Source organism: Muscardinus avellanarius, assembly GCF_963383645.1.
Source record: "Muscardinus avellanarius genome assembly, chromosome: 16".
Taxonomy (NCBI): domain Eukaryota; kingdom Metazoa; phylum Chordata; class Mammalia; order Rodentia; family Gliridae; genus Muscardinus; species Muscardinus avellanarius.
This window is the reverse complement of record NC_137802.1, coordinates 13,827,183-13,850,629: the sequence shown is the minus strand read 5'-3', so window position 1 is coordinate 13,850,629 and position 23,447 is coordinate 13,827,183. Positions and strand designations below refer to the sequence as shown.

The 23,447-nt window shown below is 50.4% G+C and overlaps 1 protein-coding gene across 1 annotated transcript in view; it reads left to right on the top strand.

Moving 5' to 3' along the window:
• The window catches only part of CFAP52 (cilia and flagella associated protein 52), a gene marked incomplete at both ends in the record, with an annotated part of 63,659 nt that overhangs the window by 27,734 nt on the left and 12,478 nt on the right, over nucleotides 1-23,447 (top strand). The window contains 4 exons of the mRNA XM_080713950.1: nucleotides 2,932-3,032; nucleotides 10,716-10,886; nucleotides 15,987-16,135; nucleotides 22,126-22,271. Of these exons, the coding sequence (XP_080570076.1) occupies nucleotides 2,932-3,032; nucleotides 10,716-10,886; nucleotides 15,987-16,135; nucleotides 22,126-22,271 (567 nt within the window). The remainder of the gene's footprint in view (nucleotides 1-2,931; nucleotides 3,033-10,715; nucleotides 10,887-15,986; nucleotides 16,136-22,125; nucleotides 22,272-23,447) is intronic.

The window sequence follows — 23,447 nt, the reverse complement described above, 5'->3', positions numbered from 1 at the left end:
ACAGTTTGATAGTAGATACTAGAAACTGGTCTGACCGTTATTGTACATCTCCCAACTCTAAGGATTGCTTGAAATTTTAAGTGTGTTTCTAATTATTGGTAAAGTTATATACTGCATGCTTTAGAGCGTGCGCGTGTGTGAGTGTGTGTGCGCGTGCATGTGTGTGTGTGTGTGTGTGTGTGTGTGTGTGTGTGTGTGTGTAATGCTGGGGATTGAACCCAGGGATATTCTACATCTCTACATCCAAATTATACCCCCACCCCTATTTTATCTTTCTTTCTTTCTCCCTCTCTCTCTCTCTCTCTCTCTCTCTTTCTTTCTTTCTTTCTTTCTTTGATGGTACTGGGGGTGGAACCCAGAGGCTTCCTACCTTTATATTTTATTTGGAAACAGGGTCTCGCTAAGTTGCTGAGAGCCTCACTAAGTAGCTGAGGCTGGCTTCGAACCTGCGCGATCCTCCTGTCTCAGCCTCCCAAGCGCAGGGATTATAAACGTGCGCCACCACGCCTGGCTGGCTGGCTGGCTTTCTCTCCTCTCCTCTCCTCTCCTCTCCTCTCCTCTCCTCTCCTCTCCTCTCCTCTCCTCTCCTCTCCTCTTTTCTCTCTCCCTCTCCCTCTCCCTCTCCCTCTCCCTCTCCCTCTCCCTCTCCCTCTCCCTCTCTCTCTCTCTCTCTCTCTCTCTCTCTCTCTCTCCCTCTCTCCCTCTCTCCCTCTCTCCCTCTCTTTCTCTCTTTCTTGTACCAGGAATGGAACCCAGGGGCTTTCTACCTTTGGGCTACATTTCCACACCTATTTTATATTTTATTTGGAAACAGGGTCTCACTAAGTTGCTGAGAGCCTAAGTAGCTGAGGCTGGCCTTGAACCTGTGCGATCCTCCTGTCTCAACCTCCCAAGTGCTGGGATTACAAGCGTGCACTACCACACCCAGTTTTTTATTTTTATTTCAAATCAGGGTCTCGCTAGATTGATGAGGCCGTTCCTCCAACCTGTGATCCTCCTGTCTCAGCCTCCCAAGTACTGGGACTGCAGGCGTGTCCCACTGTGTCTAGCCAGAACTTATTCTTACAAATGCAAAGTGACCATATTTGACATTCAACGATAGCACAAAATTGTCCTTGTTTGCTGGGTGTGGACGCCTCGATTTCCTGGTGGATCGCAGGTTGGAGGACAGCCTCAGCAGTGTAGCAAGACTCTCAGTAATCTAGTGAGACTTTGATTCAAAATAAAAAATAAAGCTGGGCATGGCGGTGCATGGTTGTAATCCCAGCATTCCAGAGGCAGAGACCGGAGGACCGCGGTTCACGAACAGCCTCAGCTACTTAGTGAGACTCTCCGCAACTTAGACCCTGTTTCAAAATAAAGAATAAAAAACAGGGCAGGTGTAGCTCAGAGGTTGAATGACCTGGGTTTCATCCCCAGACCCGCAAAAAAAGTAAAATTTTAAGAAAATAAATAGAGCCGGGCGTGGTGGCGCACGCTTGTAATCCCCGCGCTTGGGAGGCAGAGACAGGAGGATGGCACAGGTTCATAGTCAGCCTCGCTGGCTTAAGAGACCCTGTTTCCAAATAAATAAAAAATATAAAATAAGGTCTGGGAGTTTAGCCTGGAGGTAGAAGGGCTTCCAGGAACCCCAGTACCACCAAAAAAAAAAAAAAAAAAAAAAAAAGAATAGGGCTGGAGTGTATCTCAAATGCAGACTATCTCTGGGTTCAATCCCCAGTAACACATACACATAGACACACATACACACACAAAAGAATTAAGTTTTGGCTGGGAATGATGATGCAAGCCTATAATCCCAGTACATGGGAGGCTGAGACAGAAAGATCGCAGGTTTGAGGCCAGCTTCAGCAACTAATTGAGACGTATTTCAAAAGAATGAAAAAGAGCCAGGCGTGGTGGTGCATGCTTGTAATCCCAGCATTAAGGAGGCTGAGACAGGAGGATCTGGGTTCGCAGACAGCCTCAGCTACTTAGTGAGGCCCTCTGCAACTCAGTGAGACCCTGTTTCAAAATAAAGAATAAAAACTTGGGTTGGGGTGTAGCCCCTGGGTTCCATCCCCACTACCACACACACAAAATAAAAAGAATGAAAAAGGTCGGGAATGGTGGCACAAGCCTGTGATCCCAGGACTTGGGAGGCTGAAACAGAGGAATCACAGGTTCCAGACCGGCCTCAGCAACTTAGAGACTCTCAGTAACATTGTGAGACTCTGTTTTTGAACAAAAAAAATAATAATTTTTTAAAAAGGCTGGGGGTGTAGCTCAGAGGAAGAATGCCCCTGTGCTCAATCGCCAGAACACAACAACAACAAAACAACAACAACAACAACAATAATAATAATAATTAATAATAATAATAATAATAATAAACTGCTTTCTGATGGAGAGTGGTAATGGAACAGCTGCTCTTGCTTAGATTGCACCGAGATTCTGCTCTGATGGAATCTGTGGATGTAAATGTGGTAACATTGATGCATAGGTGACTTTATTTTTCTTTATTTTTTTGTGAGCTACACCTCCAGCCCTATTTTGTATTCTTTATTTTGAACCAGGGTCTCACTAAGTCGCAGAGGGCCTCACTAAGTAGCTGAGGCCGGCTGCCAACCTGCAATCCTCCGGTCTCAGCCTCCCAAGTACTGGGATGACAAGCGTGTGCCACCACGCCCAGCTCAGAGGTGACTTTAGGGCGGCGGGTGGCAAACCACATCGGCTTCTCGCAGGCCCAGGAAAGCTGCTTCCTAGCGCGTGAGCCTGGTTGGCCGGGAATCCTCTTGGCCAGCCCGGGCACATCGTGGTAGTGCCTTCCTGCGCCTCCCCAGCAGCACGTGGGTCACCTGAGGCCTTGGCCTCGCTGTCCGGGTTGGGTGTGCATCGCTCTTGAAGGAGGAGGCCACCTGGCCTTCCTCACAAAACTGTTTCTCCCCCTAGGGTGTGTCGGCTATCAAGTACCTGAAGATGGGGGGTTTGTTGGTGGGCTCTGGAGCCGGATTGCTGGTCTTTTGCAAAAGCCCCAGCTACAAACCCATCAAGTAAGTTCTGGGCCTCACAGAACTGGGATATGTAGAGACCCACTAGAGGGAGCTTCAGCTACAGCCAGCCACTAACGCTGTTGGCACCGTTGTTTGGGGTTAAAGAATTGCATCTTGCCAGGACTGGTGGTGCAGGCCTGGGATCCCAGTATTTAAGAGTCAGAGGCAGGAGGATCGCAGGTTTGCAGCCAGCAGATTGCAGGTTCAAGGCCGGGCTCAGCACCTTAGATCCTCGGCAATGTAGTGAGATATAAAATAAAAAAGGCTGAGGTAGGCCCATTGTGGTGGTGCACGCTTGTAACCCCAGCATTCGGGAGGCTGAGACAGGAGGATCGTGGTTTGGGAACAGCCTCAGCTGCTTGGTGAGGCCCTTTGCAACTCAATGAGACCCTGTTTCAAAATAAAAAATTAAAAATAGGGCTGGGGGTGTAGCTCGGAGGCAGAATTCCCCTGGGTTCCATCCCCAAACCCGCAAAAAAAGGGGGGAGGGGCTGAGATATAGCTTGGAAGTAGAGGGTCCTTGGGTTCAATACCCAGTATATAAAAAAAAATCTTCTTAGCAACTTAGGCATACAATTTATTTTTCTTTGGTTAAGTTGGCTTTTCTTTGGCACGCCTGGATCTCCAGCATCACTTCTCTTGTGCTTTGGGGCCATTACAAAGTGAGATAAGGGTTAGTTGGACACCAGCCAGCAAGGTGTGATAATGAGACGCTTGATCTGATAAACCAAGATGGCTACTAAGTGGATAACAGGCTGGTAGAAGATACAACCGAGATGTTGGACAAAGGATGATTCAGGTCCTGGGCAGGATGGAGCAGGAAGGCACAAGATTTAGAATTTGCCACTCAGATGATGTGCAATTTATTTTTTATTTTATTTATTTATTTTTGCAGTACTGGGGATGGAACCCACAGGCATTCTACCTCTGAGATACACCCTCAACACTATGTTTTAGTCCTTTTTTTGGTGTGTGTAGAAGTTCCTGGAAACCTTCTCCCTCCGGGCTACACTCCCAGACCCATTTTATACTTTTTATTTGGAAACAGGGTCTCTTAAGCCAGCGCGGCTGGCTTCGAACCTGCGCGATCCTCCTGTCTCCACCTCCCAAGCACGGGGATTACAAGTGTGCACCACCACGCCTGGCGAGAACAGGGTTTTTTGCTAAGTTGCTGAGGACCTTGCTAAGTTGTTGAGTCTGGCTGGTCTCAAGCCTGCCATCCTCCTGTCTCAGCCTCTAATTTTTATTTATTTATTTATTAAATTAATTTATTTTTTAAATTGGTGCATTGTAGTCATATATCAATCACATTGGAGTACAAGACTTGAGAGGATATGCAAGCACACATCATCCAATTAGCCCTCCTCCAGCCCCCACCCCATTCCCTCCCCCTCCCTCCATCCCACCTTCTTTGGTGATTTACTTTGATACATTTGTTTATGTACCTCCTGCGTTTTAAAGAGGCTCCGTCCTCCAGTATTACATACCCTCTGATTGGTCACATTAGTTGCTTCACTATAGGGCCCTTTCTATAGCTCAACCTCTTCCTGTTGCCCTTTTCCTCCTAGTTCTTGCTGATTAAGAGAAGCGTCTGATTTATATTTTCTGCGATATTTCTCTGTGCATGCTGTGTTGCAAGTACCGATCCCACTCTTGACGGCCCCAGTAGTGGCCTGGCTACTCAGTGGACTGATCCAGACCTCGCTGGCTCAAGCAGCGGCCTTGCCTCATGGGAGGCCCCAGTTCTGGTCTCGCTGGCCCCTGCACCAGTCTAACCCCTAAGCTGGCTTTGGTCCCGGCCTTGGAGGCCACAAGAGTGAACTTGCCTCACGCCAGGCTCCGATGCTGGCCATTGGCCCCTGCACCGGCCTAACCCCCTGGCAGGATTCCAATCCCAGCCTCGGAGGCCCCAGCACTAGCCTAGCCTCACGGCAGGCTCCAATGCCAGCCTCGTTGGCCCCAGCACCAGCCTAACCCCTCGGCAGGTTCCGCTACCAGCCTAGGAGGCCCCAGCACTGGCCATGCCTCACGGCAGGCTCCGATGCTGGCCTTGCCTCACGGCAGGCTCCGATACTGGCCTCGCTGGCCCCAGCACCGGCCTAACCCCTCGGCAGGCTCTTATCCTGGCCTCGGAGGCCCCAGTACCGGCCTTGCCTCACGGTAGGCTCCGATCCCGGCCTCGGAGGCCTCAGCACCAGCCTTGCCTTACAGCAGGCTCTGATGCCAGCCTCACTGGCCCTAGCTCTGGCCTAACCCCTCGGCAGGCTCCAATCCCGGCCTCGGAGGCCCCAGTACCGACCTTGCCTCATGGCAGGCTCCGGTGCTGGCCTTGCTGGCCCTGCACCGACCTAACCCCTCGGCAGACTCAGATCCTGACCTCGGAGGCCCCAGCACTGGCCATGCCTCATGGCAGGCTCCGATGCCGGCCTCGCTGGCCCCAGCACCGGCCTAACCCCTTGGCAGATTCCGATACTGGCCTCAGAGGCCCCAGCACCCGCCATGCCTCATGGCAGGCTCCGATGCCGGCCTCGCTGGCCCCAGCACCGGCCTAACCCCTTGGCAGATTCCGATACTGGCCTCAGAGGCCCCAGCACCCGCCATGCCTCATGGCAGGCTCCGGTGCCGGCCTCGCTGGCCCCAGCACCGGCCTAACCCCTCGGCAGGATCCGATCCTGGCCTCGGAGGCCCCAGCACCGGCCATGCCTCACGGCAGGCTCCAATGCCAGCCTCGCTGGCCCCAGCACCGGCCTAACTCCTCGGCAGGCTCTGATCCCGGCCTTGGAGGCCCCAGCACTGGCCATGCCTCATGGCAGGCTCTGATGCTGGCCTTGCTGGCCCCAACACCAGCCTAACCCCTCGGCAGGCTCTTATCCTGGTCTCAGAGGCCCCAGTACCGGCCTTGCCTCAAGGCAGGCTCCAATCCCGGCCTCGGAGGCCCCAGTACCGGCCTTACCTCATGGCAGGCTCCAGTGCCAGCCTCGCTGGCCCCAGCACTGGCCTAACCCCTCGGCAGGCTCTTATCCTGGCCTCGGAGGCCCCAGAACTGGCGGCCTTGCCTCAGTGTAGGCTCTAATGCCGGCCTCGCTGGCCCCAGCACCGGCCTAACCCCTCGGCAGGCTCTTATCCTGGCCTTGGAGGCCCCAGTACCGGCCTTGCCTCATGGCAGGCTCCGATGCCAGGCTCGCTGGCCCCAGCACCGGCCTAACTCCTCGGCAGGCTCCGATCCTGGCCTTGGAGGCCCCAGCACTGGCCATGCCTCATGGCAGGCTCCGATGCTGGCCTTGCTGGCCCCAGCACCAGCCTAACCCCTCGGCAGGCTCTTATCCTGGCCTCGGAGGCCCCAGTACCGGCCTTGCCTAAAGGCAGGCTCCGATCCCGGCCTCGCCTAACCCCTCGGCAGGCTCTTATCCTGGCCTCAGAGGCCCCAGTACCGGCCTTGCCTCAAGGCAGGCTACGATCCCGGCCTCAGAGGCCCCAGTACTGGCCTTGCCTCATGGCAGGCTCCAGTGCCAGCCTCGCTGGCCCCAGCACTGGCCTAACCCCTCGGCAGGCTCTTATCCTGGCCTCGGAGGCCCCAGAACCGGCCTTGCCTCACAGCAGGCTCTGATGCCGGCCTTGCTGGCCCCAGCACCGGCCTAACCCCTCAGCAGGCTCTTATCCCGGCCTCGGAGGCCCCAGCACCGGCCTTGCCTCACGGCAAGCTCTGATGCCGGCCTCGCTGGCCCCAGCACCGGCCTAATCCCTCAGCAGGCTCTGATCCCGGCCTTGAAGGCCCCAGTACTGGCCTTGCCTCATGGCAGGCTTCGATGCCGGCCTTGCTGGCCCCAGCACTGGCCTAACCCCTCAGCAGGCTCTTATCCTGGCCTCGGAGGCCCCAGTACTGGCCTTGCCTCATGGCAGGCTCCGATGCCGGCCTTGCTGGCCCCAGCACTGGCCTAACCCCTCAGCAGGCTCCAGTCCTGTCCTCGGAGGCCCCAGCACCGGCCTTGCCTCATGGCAGGCTCTGATGCTGGCCTCGCTGACCCCAGCACTGGCCTAACCCCTCGGCAGGCTCCAATCCCGGCCACGGAGGCCTCAGTAGTGGCCTTGCCTCACAGTAAGCTTCGATGTCGGCCACTGGCCCTGGCACCTGCCTAACCCCTCAGCAGGTTCTGATCACTGTCTCTGTGGTTATTATTTCAAAGGTTCCAGGTGTAATGTATCAGATGTCTGCCTCCCCTGAGTACTGGCCACTGCCATTGCCACTGCCTCCACCATTTCAAATCCTTCCCAGGCTCTTTTTCCACTCTGAATGTTGTCCAGTGTTCCTAAGCATGCGTGATGGTAGCATTCGACATTTGGTATAATTTCTCCAAAAAAATAAGGTTGGTAGGATCCGGTTTCTGCTTCTCCTGAATATAAGTCTCCACCACCATCGCGGAGACCTCTTTCAACACCGCCTTTCTCCTTGGTCTCCGCTAAACTCTCTCCTTACAGGTGATATCTGAGATTCTTAACAATATAGAGAAATAGCAGTCCTCCTTCACGGGGAATTTTTCCATAAGTTCCAGTGCATTTAGATAAGTTTTGTCTGCATCTCCAGTGTCCTGGCATCCATAACGGCTTTCTTACCTCCTCTCCGATATTTTTCTTTTTCTTTTTCTGTTCTTTTTTTTTTTTTTTTAATAAGAGAAGACAGTATATGTGGTTTGAGGAGGTAGTGGGATCAGGCACTCACTCAGTAGCACTGTAACCAGGTCGGTTTCCCCATGGGTCCAGAGTGATCCGCACTACTCTGCCTAGGGCCCAGGGTCCCACGACCCGGGCCCCGGCTGGTGTGCTCCGCGCGACCCCTGCCCGGAACCCAGGGTACTGAGCCCGGTTTCTCCAGGGGTCTGGCGTGTTACGCGCAGTTCAGCCCAGGGCCCAGAGTCTCGCGACCCGGGCCCTGGCTGGCGTGCCCCGCCTGACCCCCACCTGGGTCCCAGGGTACTGGGCCCGGTTTCTCCAGGGGTCTGGCGTGCTATGCGCAGTTTGGCCCCGGGGCCCAGAGTCCCGCGACCTGGGCCCCAGCTGGCGTCTATTTTTATTTTTTTTAAAGAATCTCACTAAATTGCTGCAGGTCTCGATCCTCCTGCCTCAGCCTCCCAAACACCAGGATTAGAGGTGTACACCACTACACCCAGCCTCCAACTCCCCGATGTTTAACCCCTCAAATTTAATACGTAAACATTCCCACTGTGATAAAGATAATTAGACTCCAAGCCATTGCTACGGGTTGATGGTGTGTTTCCAAAGTGACCCTGGGTGATGGTGTAGGCTCAAGTTGGAGGCTATCATTACTGCCTTCGGGGTTTTAGTAGGGTGATGCAGCCAGCTCATTGAGCAGTCCCAGGGATGATAAAAGAAAATTGTAGCCAGGCGTGGTGGCGCACGCTTATAATCCCCACGCTTGGGAGGCTGAGACAGGAGGATCACACGGGTTCGAAGCCAGCCTCAGCTACTTAGTGAGGCTCTCAGCAACTCAGTGAGGGATGATTCTGTGGCTTTGGGAACTGAGGCCAGCGGCTTCTGGCAAGTGGTCCAGAGTCACTTCTCTTGTTAGTGAAGGAACTTGTGGTTTTCTTTTATTCACGCAGCACTCTGCTGCGCCAACAAGAGGCTCTTTCAAAAGCATCGAATTTAAGCCGGGCGTGGTGGTGCACGCTTGATATCCCAGCATTCGGGAGGCTGAGACCGGAAGATCGTGGTTCGCGGACAGCTTCAGCTACCGAGTGAGGCCCTCCGCAACTCAGTGAGACCCTGTTTCAAAATAAAGAATAAAAAACAGGGCAGGGGGTGGAGCTCGGAGGTCGAATACCCCTGGGTTCCATCCCCAGACCCGCAAAAAATAAATAAATAAATAAATAAATAAATAAATAAATAAAATAAAAAAATAAAAAACAAAAAACAACAACAAAAAACATCAAATTTCCTACTCTGGCTCCCTGCACAGGAATCCTCGTTGAATTCATATTGTCCCAGCTAAATTAGGTGCAGAGGAATGTCAGGTTCCTAGGGCCTCGTTGATTTATTTTCCTTCCTCCTCCTCCTTTTTTAAAGCTCATACCTGCATAATGGCGCACATCTGTAATCCCAGTATCTGGGAGGTCGCGACAGGAGGATCACAGGTTTGAGGCTAGCTTCAGCAATTTCGGCTATATAAATGGCCTCAGCATCTTAGCAAGACCCAGCTTGAAAATAAAAATATAAAAAGGGCTAAGGGTGTAGTTGGGAGATACAATGCCCCTGGGTTCAGTCCCCAGCACCGCACGTGCGGGCACACACACACACACAGCTCATAGTTAGGAAATGTGTAGAGGAAATCTGAAAAATAGAAGAAGAGAAAATAATTTCTGAAGGTCTAGCAAAGATAGGCACTATTGACCATTTTTTTTTACACAAGCTTTCATACAAGCTTTTAAATATATTATGTATTTATTTATTTATTTATTTATTTATTTATTTATTTATTTATTTTTTAGTGGTACTGGGGTTCCTGGAAGCCCTTCTACCTCTGGGCTACACTCCCAGACCTATTTTTATATTTTTTATTTGGAAACGGGGTCTCCTAAGCCAGTGCGTGCGGCTGGCTTTGAACCTGTGCGATCCTCCCGTCTCTGCCTCCCAAGCGCGGGGATTACAAGCGTGCGCCACCACGCCCGGCTATTTACTTATTTATTTATTTAGCCATACTGGAGATGGAACCCAGGGGCATTCTACCTCCAAGCTACACCAGCTCTATTTTGTATTGTTTATTTTTGAAACAAGGTCTCGCTGGGTTGCAAAGGGCATCACTAAGTAGCTGAGGCTGTCTGTGAACCATGATCTTCTTGTCTCAGCCTCCCAAGTACTGGGATTACAAGAGGGCACCACCACACCTGGCTTTGTTTGTTTTTACATAAAATTTGTGTGCTATTTTTATTTCATGCAAACATCATCCATGTTTTCAATATTACTACATAACATTTTTACTATGGTGATAAATATACATAAATTATGTAACCCTTTTTGTGTGTGTGTGTGTGTGTGGTACTGGGGGACATTCTGTCTCCGAGTTAAACTCACAGACCTATTTTACTTTTTTATTATTATTTTTTGAAACAGAGTCTCTCTAGGTTGATGAGAGTCTCACTACTTGCTGAGGTTATCCTCAAACCTGTGATTCTCCTGTGTCTCAGCCTCCGAACTACTGGAACTACAGCTGTGTACCACTATACCCAGCTTGTCCTTTTTTTTTTTTTTTTCCCCCTGTACTGGGAATAGAACCCAGGGTCATTCTACCTCTCAGCTACACCCCCAGCCCTATTTTTTATTCTTTATTTTGAAACAGGGTCTCACTGAGTTGCAAAGGGCCTCACTAAGCAGCTGAGTCTGGGCTCAAACCGCGATCCTCCTGTCTCAGCCTCCCGAATGCTGGGATTACAGCCATGCACCACCACGGCCGGCTTGTCCTATCTTAACTTATGCCGACTGACTGAGATCTTCCTTTGCTGGCTGTGGGTGCCCGACACGGCAAGTTACTCCTCCGTGTCCAGCTGCACCTCTTTTCTGAGGGCACATCGCAAGCTGCCCGCCATCCTGCGTCCTCCGTGCTGCTTCAGGTGGGTGATAACTACATGGTGGCCCATTGAACTGACTTTGCCTTTGTGCTTCTCTTTAAAGGAAAATCCAGTTACAGGGGGGCATCACGTCCATCACCCTGCGAGGAGAAGGGCACCAGTTTTTCGTGGGAACAGAAGAATCGTACATCTATCGCATCAACTTCACAGATTTCAAAGAGACCCTCATCTCCACTTGCCACTTTGATGCCGTTGAAGACATTGTCTTTCCGTTGTAAGTAGAAGTAGAAAATGAGAACATGGAGTTTATTAATTTTTTTTTTTTTTTTTTTGTGTGTGTGTGTGTGTTACAGAGAGATTGAAACCAGGGGCATTCTACTTCTGAGCTACACCCCCAGCCCTATTTTACTTTACGTAACGAGGTCCTCGCTAAGTTGCTGAGGCTGACCTCCACCCTGTGATCCTTCTGTCTCGGCCTCCCAACTACTGGGATTACAGGTGTGCTTCACCACTCCCAGCTTGATATTTTTATCGTTATTAAGTATTCCAGTTCATCTTTAGTAGTTCTCTTTAACGTGAAGTGTCTTTTGTATGATACTAATATGCACTTTCAACGCCAGGTGTGGTGGCACAGGCTTGCAATACTTGGGAGGCTGAGATAGGAGGATGACAGGTTCAAAGCTAGCCTCAGCAACTCAGTGAAACTTTGTTTTCAAATAAAAATAAAAATAGGGCTAAGGGTGTAGCTTGGAGGCAGAATGGCCCTGGGTTCAATCTCCAGTACCACAAACAACAACAATAACAACAACAACAACAACAACAACTAATGCACTTTTAAGCTTTCTGCTTTCTTATGTTCTTTTCATGGTTAATCTTTTTTTACTTACTATTTCCCATTTGTAGTTAAAGTGCATATCTTGAATCAATACACAATTGATTTTTGCTTTTCTATCCAACCAGGAAATCTCTGCTTTTTATTTGGAATTTTTAGTTCATTTACATTTAATGTAATTTCCCCCGTCACCTGTTCTTTGTTCTTCTGTTATTTCTCTGCTGCCTCCTTTTATGCTAACCAACTATTTTTGTGTGTGGGGGCGTCTAGGAATGGAACCCAAGAGCATTTTACCTCTGAGCTACACACCCTGCCCTATTTTTTTACTCGTTATTTTGAAACAAGGTCTCGCTAAGTTGCGGAGGGCCTCACTAAGGAGCTGAGGCTGGCCACGAACCAAGATCCTCCTGTCTCAGCCTCCCGAATGCTGGGATTACAAGCGTGCGCCACCACGCCCCGCTGCTAACCAACTATTTTTAACATTCCACTTAATGGCTCTATTGGCTTTCTAGCTGTGAATCTTTGCATCAAATATTTTTTTAGTGGTTCCTCCAGGATGGCAAGATTTTTTGTTTTTCTTTTCTGGGGACTGAACCAGCAGCATCCTATCTCAGAGCTACATCCTTGACATTTTTTATCTTTTATTGAGACATGGTCTCACTGATTTACTGAAGGCCTTGCTAAGTTGCTGAGGATGGCAGACAACCTATGATCTCCTGTCTCAGCAATTTAGTGAGGCCCTCAGCAACTTAATGAGACCCTGTTTCAATATAAAAAATAAAAAGCAAATCCTGGTATTAAAGGTATGTACCACCATGCCTGGCCTTCATTCTTTTTTATATAGTTAGTTGCCATCTTGTATCTTTTCCCCTCAGCCTAAGAACTATGTGGCACTGGGGATTTATCCCAGGGGCATTCTACCTCTGGGCTACACCCCCAGCCCTTTTTATGCCTTTTATTTTTTTTTATATTGAAACAGGGTCTCATTAAGTTGCTGAGGGCCTCACTAAATTGCCGAGGCTGACCTCCAACCTGTGATCCTCCTGTTTCAGCCTCCCAGATATTGGGATGACAGGTGTGCACCACCATACTTGGCTCTCCTGATATTCAAATTACTCATGTTGAATCATTTTATATTCACTCACAGATTTCTAAGCTGTTCATTTTTTTTTTGTTCTTTAATGTCTAGTAAGCCTACCTTCAAGTTCATAGATTCTTCAGCCATCTCCAGTGAGCCAAATAGTAAATTTAATTCAGTTTTTGTACCTTTTGCTTATGGAAAAACTAAAACATTTATAACATTCTTTCTTTCTTTCTTTCTTTCTTTCTTTCTTTCTTTCTTTTTTTTTTTTTTTTTTGGGCTGGTCTGGGGATGGAACTCAGGGGCATCCTACCTCCGAGCTATACCCCCTGCCCTATTTTTTATTCTTTATTTTGAAACAGGGTCTCACTGAGTTGCAGAGGGCCTCACTAAGTAGCTGAGGCTGTCCCGAACCGCAATCCTCCAGGTCTCAGCCTCCCGAATGCTGGGATTACAAGTGTGCGCCACCACGCCCGGCTCATTTATAACATTATACATATATAGTTTCTAGTTGTCTGTTGAGATGATCTATCTCCAATTATTGGAATCAGTTTCCTTTCATATTTTAAATGTATTTATAAATTCTAAGTCGCTGCTTGGAAGTCTATTTTAAATTGGTTTCTTTCTCTTTCCTTCTTATCTCCTTTCTATTTCATTTCATGCTGGGGATTAAATCCAGGGCCTCTTGCATGCTAAGCATGTGCTTCACCCCTGAGCGCCACCTTCAGCCCAGAGGGTCACTTTCTTTTAATTATCTTTCCCCGAGTCACATTTATCTATTTTTCTTCTCTCTTTCTCCATTTTCTCCTCATTTGTTTTTTCTTTCTGTGTGTGTTAGTGTTTGTGGTACTAGGGACTGATCCCAGGGGCATTCTACCTCTGAACTACACCCCCAGCCCTATTTTATTTTTATTTTTTTATTTATTTTTATTTTTTTATTTTTATTTGCGGGTCTGGCAATGGAACCCAGGGGCATTTGACCTCCGAGCTACACCCCCTGCCCTATTTCTTATTCTTTATTTTGAAACCGGGTCTCACTCACTGAGTTGCAGAGGACCTCACTATGTAGCTGAGACTGTCCACGAACTGCGATCCTCCAGGTCTCAGCCTCCCGAATGCTGGGATTACAAGCGTGCGCCACCACGCCTGGCTTTTATTTTTATTTTGAAATAGGGTCTCACTAGGTTGATGAGAGCCTCACTACTTGCTGAGGCTGGCCTCGAACCTGTGATCCTTCTCTCTCAGCCTCATAAGTACTGGGATTACAGGCGCGTGCCACCACTCCTTCCCCCTTCCTCCCTCTATTTCTTCCTTCTTTCTTTCTTGTACTGGGGATTGAGCCCAGGGACACTCTATCACTGAGCTACTCCCAACCCTGTTTTGTTGTTTTAATTTGGTTTCTTTCTTTTTTTTTTTTTTTTGAGACAGGGGCTCTAAGTTGTGGAGGCTGTGAGCCTCCTGCCTCAGCCTCCCAAGCAGCAGGTTTTCTAGACACGCACCACCATGCCTGACTGCCCTTTTCTACTGCTTTGCATGTCAGGTAGTTTGGGGTTGAAAACTTTTTATTACACACAAACAGTGCAGCAGCTCCTTGTCCTGAGCAGCGCTGGCATGGATGGGCGCCGCGGGTGGATTCCGCCTTCCGCGCGGTGTGCACGAGCGGGCGTTCCTGGCACTTCCCACTGCGGAGTTTTTAGCCCGGCCTTGTGTTCTGTGAGCTTGCAGTATTTGGCAGTGACCCAGGGGTTTGTGCAGAAAATGAAACTATCCTTTCCACAATTTCTTTGCTTCTGAGGATGTTTAAATCACAGGAAAACTAGATATATACGAGAATATGTATGTATTTATATCTGTATCTACATCTATATCTCTATATATTTGAATTTCATATGATTTTTTTTTTTTTGGTGCTAGGGATGGAAGCCAGGGGCATTCTAACTCTGAGCTCCACACCCCCAGCCCTGTTTTTTATTCTTTATTTTGAAACAGGGTCTCACTGAGTTGCAGAGGGCCTCACTGAGTAGCTGAGGCTGTCCATGAACCGCGATCCTCCTGTCTCAGCCTCCCGAATGCTGGGATTACAAGTGTGCGCCACCACGCCTGGCTTCACCCCAAGCCCTATTTTTTTTTTGGTACTGGGGATCCTGGAAACCCTTCTACCTCCAGGCTATACTCCCAGACATATAATATATATAATATATTAATATATATTATATATATATATATATATATAATTTTTATTTGGAAACAGGGTGTCTTAAGCCAGCGCGGCTGGCTTCGAACCTGCGCGATCCTCCTGTCTCCGCCTCCCAAGCGCAGAGATTACATGTGTGCGCCACCACGCCCAGCCCAAGCCCTATTTTTTAAATTTATTTTTTAAACCTTGAAGCAGAGTCTTGCTGCATGGCTGAGGGTCTGCTAAAATTGCTAAGGCTGGTCATGAAACTTGGAGCCTCCTGTCTCGGCCTCCCAAGTGCAGGGATTCCAGGTGTGCACCAGCAGGCCCGGCTCATCCCAGAGGATGTTAAACAGGAGAGAGGGAGCTCCCGCCCCAGCCCATCACGAATCTCCCACGGCTCTGCTTCTTTCTGGACCCGAATCGCTCAGTTTCCTCCTGGAATGGCTCATTTTCGGGTTCGGAAGTGGGCTGCCGGCCGAGGGCGGAGGTCCGGAAAGTCCTCCGGGGACATTTGTTTGGGGATATTTGCTTTTCATGAGTGGGCCATATGCCTCCGCAGAAGCTCACGTCCCCCAGAGGAGGAGCTCGTTCACTGACGGCAGCGTGTGGCGGAAAGCGAGTCTCGTTTTAAATAACCGCTCATAGTCTAATATTGGCTGCCTTGGGTCTATCCTTATCAGGCCATCTGGCTCAGGGCTCCGAGGCATCTGCCGCCTACTGCCCTGCCCTCAGTCTTTCCAAGTTACTAGTCCTCCCTTATAAGTTTAATTCAGGGCCCCAAAGCTAAATGGGTAGAAAAAATTCACTTATTTTTTTTTCTCTTAAACCGAAACTGAGTAAATTTTTGTACTGGGAATAAAACTCAGGGGGATTCTACTTCCAAACCACACCTCCGGCCCTGTTTTATTTTTTATATATATATATATATATATATATATATATATATATATATATATATTTTTTTTTTTTTTTTTTGTGGTACTAGGGGTGGCTTTTCTACCTCCAGGCTATACTCTCAGACCTATTTTATATTTTATTTGGAAACAGGGTCTCACTAAGTTGCTGAGAGCCTAAGTTGCTGAGGCTGGCTTAATTTTTTATTTTGAAACAGGGTCTCACTAAGTTACCGAGGGTCCCTCTAAATAGCCGAGGCGGGCCTCAAACCTGCCATCCTCCTGGCTCAGCCTCCTGAGTGCTGGGATTCCGGGCATGTGCCACTGTGCCCAGACACACCGTGGGTCTTGTGTGGCTACATCTCCGTGTCTCTGTGGTTTCCCTGCAGTGGTACTGCTGAGCTCTTTGCCACCTGTGCCAAGACGGACATCAGGGTGTGGCACACAGTGTCCAACAGGGAGCTGCTGCGGATCACTGTGCCCAACATGACCTGCCACGGCATCGATTTCATGAGAGATGGCAAGAGCATCATTTCAGGTAAGGGCCGCCCGCCAAGATCGGCCCAGGCTCCGCTGTGGGCTTATTGTTTGCATGTTTATTGTCATGCTGGGGGACTGAATCCAGGAGACATTCCGTCTCTGAGCTACACCTCCAGCCCTATTTTATTATAATTATTATATATTATTACATAATTATTATATAATAACACATATTATTATATAATTATTGTTGTTATTTTTAATTATAAAATTATTGTTTTTTATTTTATTTATTTTATATTTTTAATTATAAAAATATTTTTAATTATAATAATAATAATAGTTATTATTATTATTAATTTTGAAACAGGGTCTCGTTAAGTTGCTGAGAGTATATTGCTGAGTCTGGCCACGAACCTGCGATCCTCCTATCTCCGCCTCGCAGGTACTGTATTACAGGTATGGCCACCATGTTTGTTTGTTTGTTTTTTGTTTTGGCGGTACTGGGGATGGAATCCAGGGGCAATTTACCTTTGAGCTACAGCCTGCCTCTGTCTTTCTTTCTTTCTTTCTTTCTTTCTTTCTTTCTTCCTTTCTTTCTTTCTTTCTTCCTTCCTTTCGTGGTACTGGGGTTCCTGGAAGCCCTTCTACCTTAGGGCTACACTCCCAGACCTATTTTAAATATTTTTTAAAATTTGGAAACAGGGTCTCTTAAGCCAGCACGGCTGGCTGTGAACCTGCGCGATCTGCCTGTCTCCGCCTCCCAAGCACGGGGATTATAAGTGTGCGACACCACGCCCGGCTTTATTCTTTATTTTGAAACAGGGTCTCACTGAGTTGCAAAGGGCCTCGTTAAGTAGTAGCTGAGGCTGTCTGTGAACGATGATCCTCTTGTCTCAGCCTCCCGAGTGCTGGGATGACAAGCGTGCGCCACCACGCCTGGCGGTCTGGCAGTGGTTTTGATCCACCTTTCTCGTTGCCTTTTGACCTCTACACGTGGGGCTCCCTTTGTGCGCTGCTCTTGGCTTCTAATCTAGCCTCTCCCTGGAGTTCCCTTCCAATTGGGAGATTTTCTGAGCCAGGAAGAGCCAATACACAAATTCTTTTCTCTTGGCTTGATGTGTATGGCACAGGTCTTTCTCTCCAAGGTGAAATTTAGTAATTTGACTTTGCAACAGGTCTGATACCTTTGCGGTACAAGTCGCTCAAGTCAGAACCCTGCTTGTTTCATCAGAGATAAAAAAAAACCCAGCTCAAACTATGTTATGCCTCAAATGGAATTTTATTTTTTATTTTTTGTAGTATTGGGGGTGAAACCCAGGTACTTTTCTACCTCCGGGATATTCTCCTAGACCTATTTTATACTTTATTTGGAAACAGGGTCTCACTAAGTTGCTGAGAGCCTCACTAAGTAGCTGAGGCTGGCCTCGAACCTGTGTGATCCTCCTGTCTCAGCCTCCCAAGGGCTGGGATTACAAATATGCACCACCACGCCTGGCTCTTTATTCTTTATTTTATTTATTTATTTTTTTGGTGGTACTGGAGGTGGAACCCAGAGGCTTTCTACCTCCGGACTATACTCCCAGACCTATTTTATACTTTATTTGGAAACAGGGTCTCACTAAGTTGCTGAGAGCCTCACTCAGTAGCTGAGGCTGGCTTCCAACCTGTGTGTAGCTGGTGCTGTTCGAGAATGGTGATCCTCCTGTCTCAGCCCCCTCCCCCCCAGGTACTGGGATTACAAGTGTGCACCATGCTTTAATCTGTTTTCTATAAAATCATTATTTATTAATATTGCCGTATGCCTAATCCATATGCAAATTTCCCCAGTGGTCCAAAAGTAAATTTACTGGTTCACATTCATGGAGTTAAGTAGATCTTTAGGAGTAGCTATTAAAATGGTGACATCAGGATTCGGGTGTGGTGGCTCATGCTTGTAATCCCAGCGCTTGGGAGGCTGAGACAGGAGGATTGCGCCCCGGGCCCTGGGCAGGGGTCGCGCGGAGCACGCCAGACCCCCAGAAGGACTGGAGGCCTGGGTTGCAGCCTGGGCCCCAGGCAGGGGTTGCGCAGGGCATGCTGGACCCCCAGAAAGTCCAGGGACCTGGCCACAAGGCCCGGTGCCCTGGGCAGGGGGCAGTCAGCCCGGCCTACGCCTGGGAAGGCATAGTATGGAGCAGGAGGCCGAGCCCGAGTTTCGGGAGACCCGGTACTAAACAAGAGGCCCAGCCGCGGGTACAGAGGAACCCAGCACTACTGTGCTGCGCCAGGCCATGGTGCACTTAGAACAGCAGATTCTGCTCTGTGCTGTGAGGCTATTGGAAGGGAGGAAAGGAAAAAACTCATTGCTACCAAGTGCCTGATCCCACAACCTCCTCAAACCAAGCATACTGTCTTCTCTTATTTAAAAAAAAAAAAAAAAAAAAAAAAGGAAAAGGAAAAGAAAAATATTGGAGAGGGGTCAAGATGGCTGCAGTGGCAGCCAGGATACTGGAGATGCAGAAAAAACATATCCAACTGAACTGGAACCTTTGGAAAAATTCCCCGCGAAGGAGGACTGCTTCTTTACATTCTTAAGAATCCTGGACAGCACCTGTAAGGAGAGAGTTTAGCAGAGACCTAGGAGGAAGTCGGTGTTGGCAGTGGTGGCCGCGGTGGCAGTGGAAGCTTGTATTTGGGAGAGGCAGAGATATGATCCAACCCACCCTGATCTTCTGAAGAAATTACCCCAAAGGTGGAATGCTACCGTCGTGCATGCTTTCGAACAGTGGACAACATGCAATGTGGGAAAAGAGCTTGGGAAAGATTTGAAATGGTGGAGGCAGCGGCAATGGCAGTGGCCAGGACTCAGGGGAGGCAGAGATCTGATGCAATACATCTGGAACTTTTGAAGAAATAACCCCAGAGGCAGAATGCTACCACCACGTGCCCTCGGGAACGTGGGACAACCTGCTGGGTGAATAGGGTGCTCGGATCAGAGCCTGCTGAGGGGTGAGGCCGGTGACAGGGACAGAAAAGCTGGGATTGGAGCCTGTCGTGAGGCAAGGACGGTACTGGGCCTCCAAGGCCGGGATTGGAGCCTGCCGAGGGGTGAGGCCAGTGACAGGACCAGCGAGGCTGGGATCGGAGCCTGCTGTGAGGCAAGACCAGTGCTGGGGCCTCTAAGGCCAGGATCAGAGCCTGCTGAGGAATTAGGCCGGTACTGGGGCCAGTGAAGCTAGGATCGGAACCTGCTGTGAGGCACGGCCGGTGCAGGGGCCTCTGAGGCCAGGATCAGAACCTGCCGAGGGGTTAGGCCGGTGCCGGGGCCAGCGAAGCCAGGATCAGAGCCTGCTGTGAGGCAAGGCTGGTGCAAGGGCCTCCGAGGCCGGGATTGGAACCTGCTGAGGGGTTAGGCTGGTGCCAGGGCCAGCGAAGCCAGGATCAGAGACCGCCATGAGGCAAGGCCGTTGCTGGGGCCTCCTAGGCCAGGATAGGAGCCTGCCGAGGGGTTAGGCCGGTGCCGGGGCCAGCGAGGCCAGGATCGGAGCCTGCCATGAGGCAAGGCCAGTCCTGGAGCCTCTGAGGCTAGGACTGGAGCCTGCTGAGGGGTTAGGCCGGTGCCGGGGTCAGCAAGGGCAGGATCAGAGCCTGCTGTGAGGCAAGGATGCTTACTGAGGCCTCCGAGGCCGGGATTAGAGCCTGCCAAAGTGTTAGGCCGGTGTGCCAGGGTTAGCGAGGCCAGGATCAGAGCCTGCCGAGCGGTTAGGCCGGTACCAGGGCAAATGAGGCCAGGATCAGAGCCTGCCATGAGGCAAAGCCGGTTTGGGGGCCTCCGAGGTTGGGACTGGAGCCTGCCGAGAGGTTAGGCCGGTGCTGGGTTCAGCGAGGCTGGGATCAGAGCCTGCCATGAGGCAAGGCCACTACTGAGGCCTCTGAGGCCGGGATCGGAGCCTGCTGAGGGGTTATGCCAGTTCCAGGGCCAGCGAGGCCAGGATCGGAGCCTGCCGAGGGGTTAGGCCAGTGCCTGGGTCAGCGAGGCTGGGATCGGAGCCAGCCATGAGGCAAGGCTGGTGCTGGGGCCTCCGAGGCCTGGATTGGAACCTGCTGAGGAGTAAGGCTGGTGCTGTGGCCAGTGAAGCTGGGATCAAAGCCTGCCATGAGGCAAGGCTGGTGCTGGGGTCTCCAAGGCCAGGATAGGAGCCTGCCAAGGGGTTAGGCCAGTGTGCCAGTGTTAGCGAGGCCAGGATTGGAGCCTGCCATGAGGCAAGGCCACTACTGAGGCCTCTGAGGCTGGTATCGGAGCCTGCTGAGGGATTAAGTCGGTGCCGGGGCCAGCGAGGCTGGTATCGGAGCCTGCTGTGAGGCAAGGCCAGTGCTGGGGCCTCTGAGGCCAGGATAGGAGCCTGCCGAGGAGCTAGACCGGTTTGTCAGGGTTAGTGAGGCCGGGATCATAGTCTGCCGAGGGGTTAGGCTGGTTCGGGGCCAGTGAGGCTGGGATAGGAGCCTGCTGTGAAGCAAGGCCACTACTGAGGCCTCCGAGGCCAGTATCAGAGCCTGCAGAGGGGTTAGGTTGGTGCCGGGGCCAGCAAGGCCGAGACTGGAGCCTGCTGTGAGGCAAGGCTGGTCCTGGGGCCTCTGAGGCCGGGATCAGAGCCTCCCGAGGCCAGGGTCAGAGCCTGCTGAGGGGTTAGGCCAGTGCCAGGGCCAGTGAGGCTGAGATCAGAGCCTGCCATGAGGCAAGGCTGCTACTGAGGCCTCCGAGACTGGGATCAGAGCCTGCCGAGGGGTTAGAATGTCCGGGTCCAGCAAGGCCAGGATTGGAGCCAGCTGATGGGTTAGGCCAGTGCCGGGGTCAGCGAGGCCAGGATCAGAGCCTGCCGTGAGGCAAAGCCGGTGCTGGGGCCTCAGAGGCTGGGATCGGAGCCTGCCGAGTGGTATGGCCAGTGCCGGGGCCAGCAAGGCCGGGATCAGAGCCTGCCGAGGGGTTAGGCCGGTGCGGGGGCCAGCAAGGCCAGGATTGGGGCCTCCCATGAGATAAGGCCAGTGCTAGAGCCAGCGAGGTCAGGATCAAAGTCCTCCGGGTGCTAGGCCATTACTGGGGCCATCAAGAGTGGGATCGGAACTTGCAATGCGACATGCATAGGAAAATATCACAGAAAATAATAACCAGATGCTTCCCCTAATTAGCAAAACTAGGAAGAAAGGGGTAATAGGAGGAGGTCGAGTTGTAGAAAGGGCCCTACTGAGAAGCAATTAAGGTGACCAATCAGAGGGGATGGGATGGGGGAAGATGGAACCTCTTTAAAACTCAGGAGGTACATAAACAAATGTATCAAAGATAATCACCAAACAAGCATGGGATCGAGGGAGGGGGAGGGAATGGGATGGGGGCTGGATGAGGGCTAATTGGATGATGTGTGCTTATACATCCTCTCAAGTCTTGTATTCCAACGTGATGTATGGTTATAATGCACCAATAAAAATACAAAAACAAAAAAGGAAAAAGAAAAGGAAATTGAGATGACTAAATTCGACATTACTAAATTTCCCTCTTAAAGACAAAGTCAGTCAGGTGTGGTGGTATATGCCTGTATACCCAGTATCTGGATGTTGGGAGGCTGAAATGGGAAGGTCTCGTGTTCAAGGCCAGGCAGCCTTGGCAACTTAGGGAGACCCTATTTCAAAATATAAACCAGGGCTGGGGTGTCGATAAGAGGCTGATGGTCCCTGGGTTCCACCCCCCCGGTACCAAAGAAAAAAAGTGGGGGGTGGGCGGGAAGCCAGTCATTACCTGCAAAAGTCTCAGATCTGAAACAAACTAGCAGGTGGCCTGTGCCTGGTGCAGCTCTTGGGAGGGCAGAGCTGGCCTCCAGCCTCCTCCCGCCCACCTTCCTCACCTGGGTGGGGTGCACCTGGCTGCAGCTTCAAGCCAGACAAACCCCTCCCTTGTCCATCCGCACAGAGTCGCTGGAGGTTGGGGCTGTGGGCCTCTGCCTTCCATCTCCTACGTCTGCGTCTGCAGCGAGGGGCTGCCTTGCGCATCCTACTGTCTCCTTCTACTTCCAGCGTGGGACGACGGTAAGATCCGCGCCTTCGCCCCCGAGACCGGCCGGCTGATGTACGTGATTAGCAGCGCGCACCGCATCGGGGTCACGGCCATCGCCAGCACCAGCGACTGCAAGCGCATCATCAGCGGTGGCGGGGAAGGCGAGGTACTGCGCCTGGGGACAATGGTTTTTTATTTTAATTAATTAATTTATTTATCTTGCGGTACTGGGGATTGAACTCAGGGGGAATTCTACCTATAAGCCCCCCCCACACACACACACATACACACACCTTATTTTATTTTTTTTTGTGGTACTGGGGGTGGAACCCAGAGGCTTTCTACCTCCGGGCTATATTCCCAGACCTAGTTTCTACTTTATTTGGAAACAGGGTCTCACTAAGTTGCTGAGAGCCTCACTAAGTAGCTGAGGCTGGCTTCGAACCCGTGTGATCCTCCTGTCTCAGCCTCCCAAGCGCCAGGATTACAAGCGTGTGCCATCATGCCTGGCTACCCTATTTAATTTTTTGGTGGTACTGGGGTTCCCGGAAACCCTTCTACCTCCGGGCTACACTCCAGGCCGGTGTGGTGGCGCAGGTTTGTAATCCCAGTACTTGGGAGGCTGAGACGGGAAGATAGAAGGTTGGAAGCCAGCCTCAGCTACTTAGTGAGCCCCTCAGCTACTTAGTGAGACCCTGTTTCAAAATCAAAAATAGTCGCCGGGCGTGGCAGCGCACGCTTGTAATCTCCGCGCTTGGGAGGCGGAGACAGGAGGATCGCGCGGGTTCAAAGCCAGCCGCACAGGCTTAAGAGACCCTGTTTCCAAATAAAAAAGTATAAAAATAAGTCTGTGAGTGTAGCCCGGAGGTAGAAGGGTTTCCAGGAACCCCAGTATCACCAAAAAAATAAAAAAATAAAAAATAAAATACAGCTGGGGGTATAGGTCAGAGGTAGAATGCACCTGGGTTTCATCTCCAGTACTCTGAAAATTAAAAAGTAAATAAAATAAAAGACATACAATAATAACTAAATAACTTTCATTTATCCTTTTTAAATTACAGTTAGAACATCATATTGATTACTTTGAAATATTATGTATAGGCAGTTGTATGACCTATGAATTTCATTTCAGGAAAATATATAGGTACTAGAAAAATATCTGTAAGAGAACATGGGTATTGGGTCCTCTAGCGTAGGGAACCACGGGTTTTGAATGATGACAGTGAAATCGCTGATGTGAAAATTTCAGTGTGGCTCTGGGTGCCCATGAAATTGCCTGCTGGCGCCAAAAATTGAGAGCAGTGCTCAGCAGAAAGTGAGTAGACATAATATTCCACTTGGT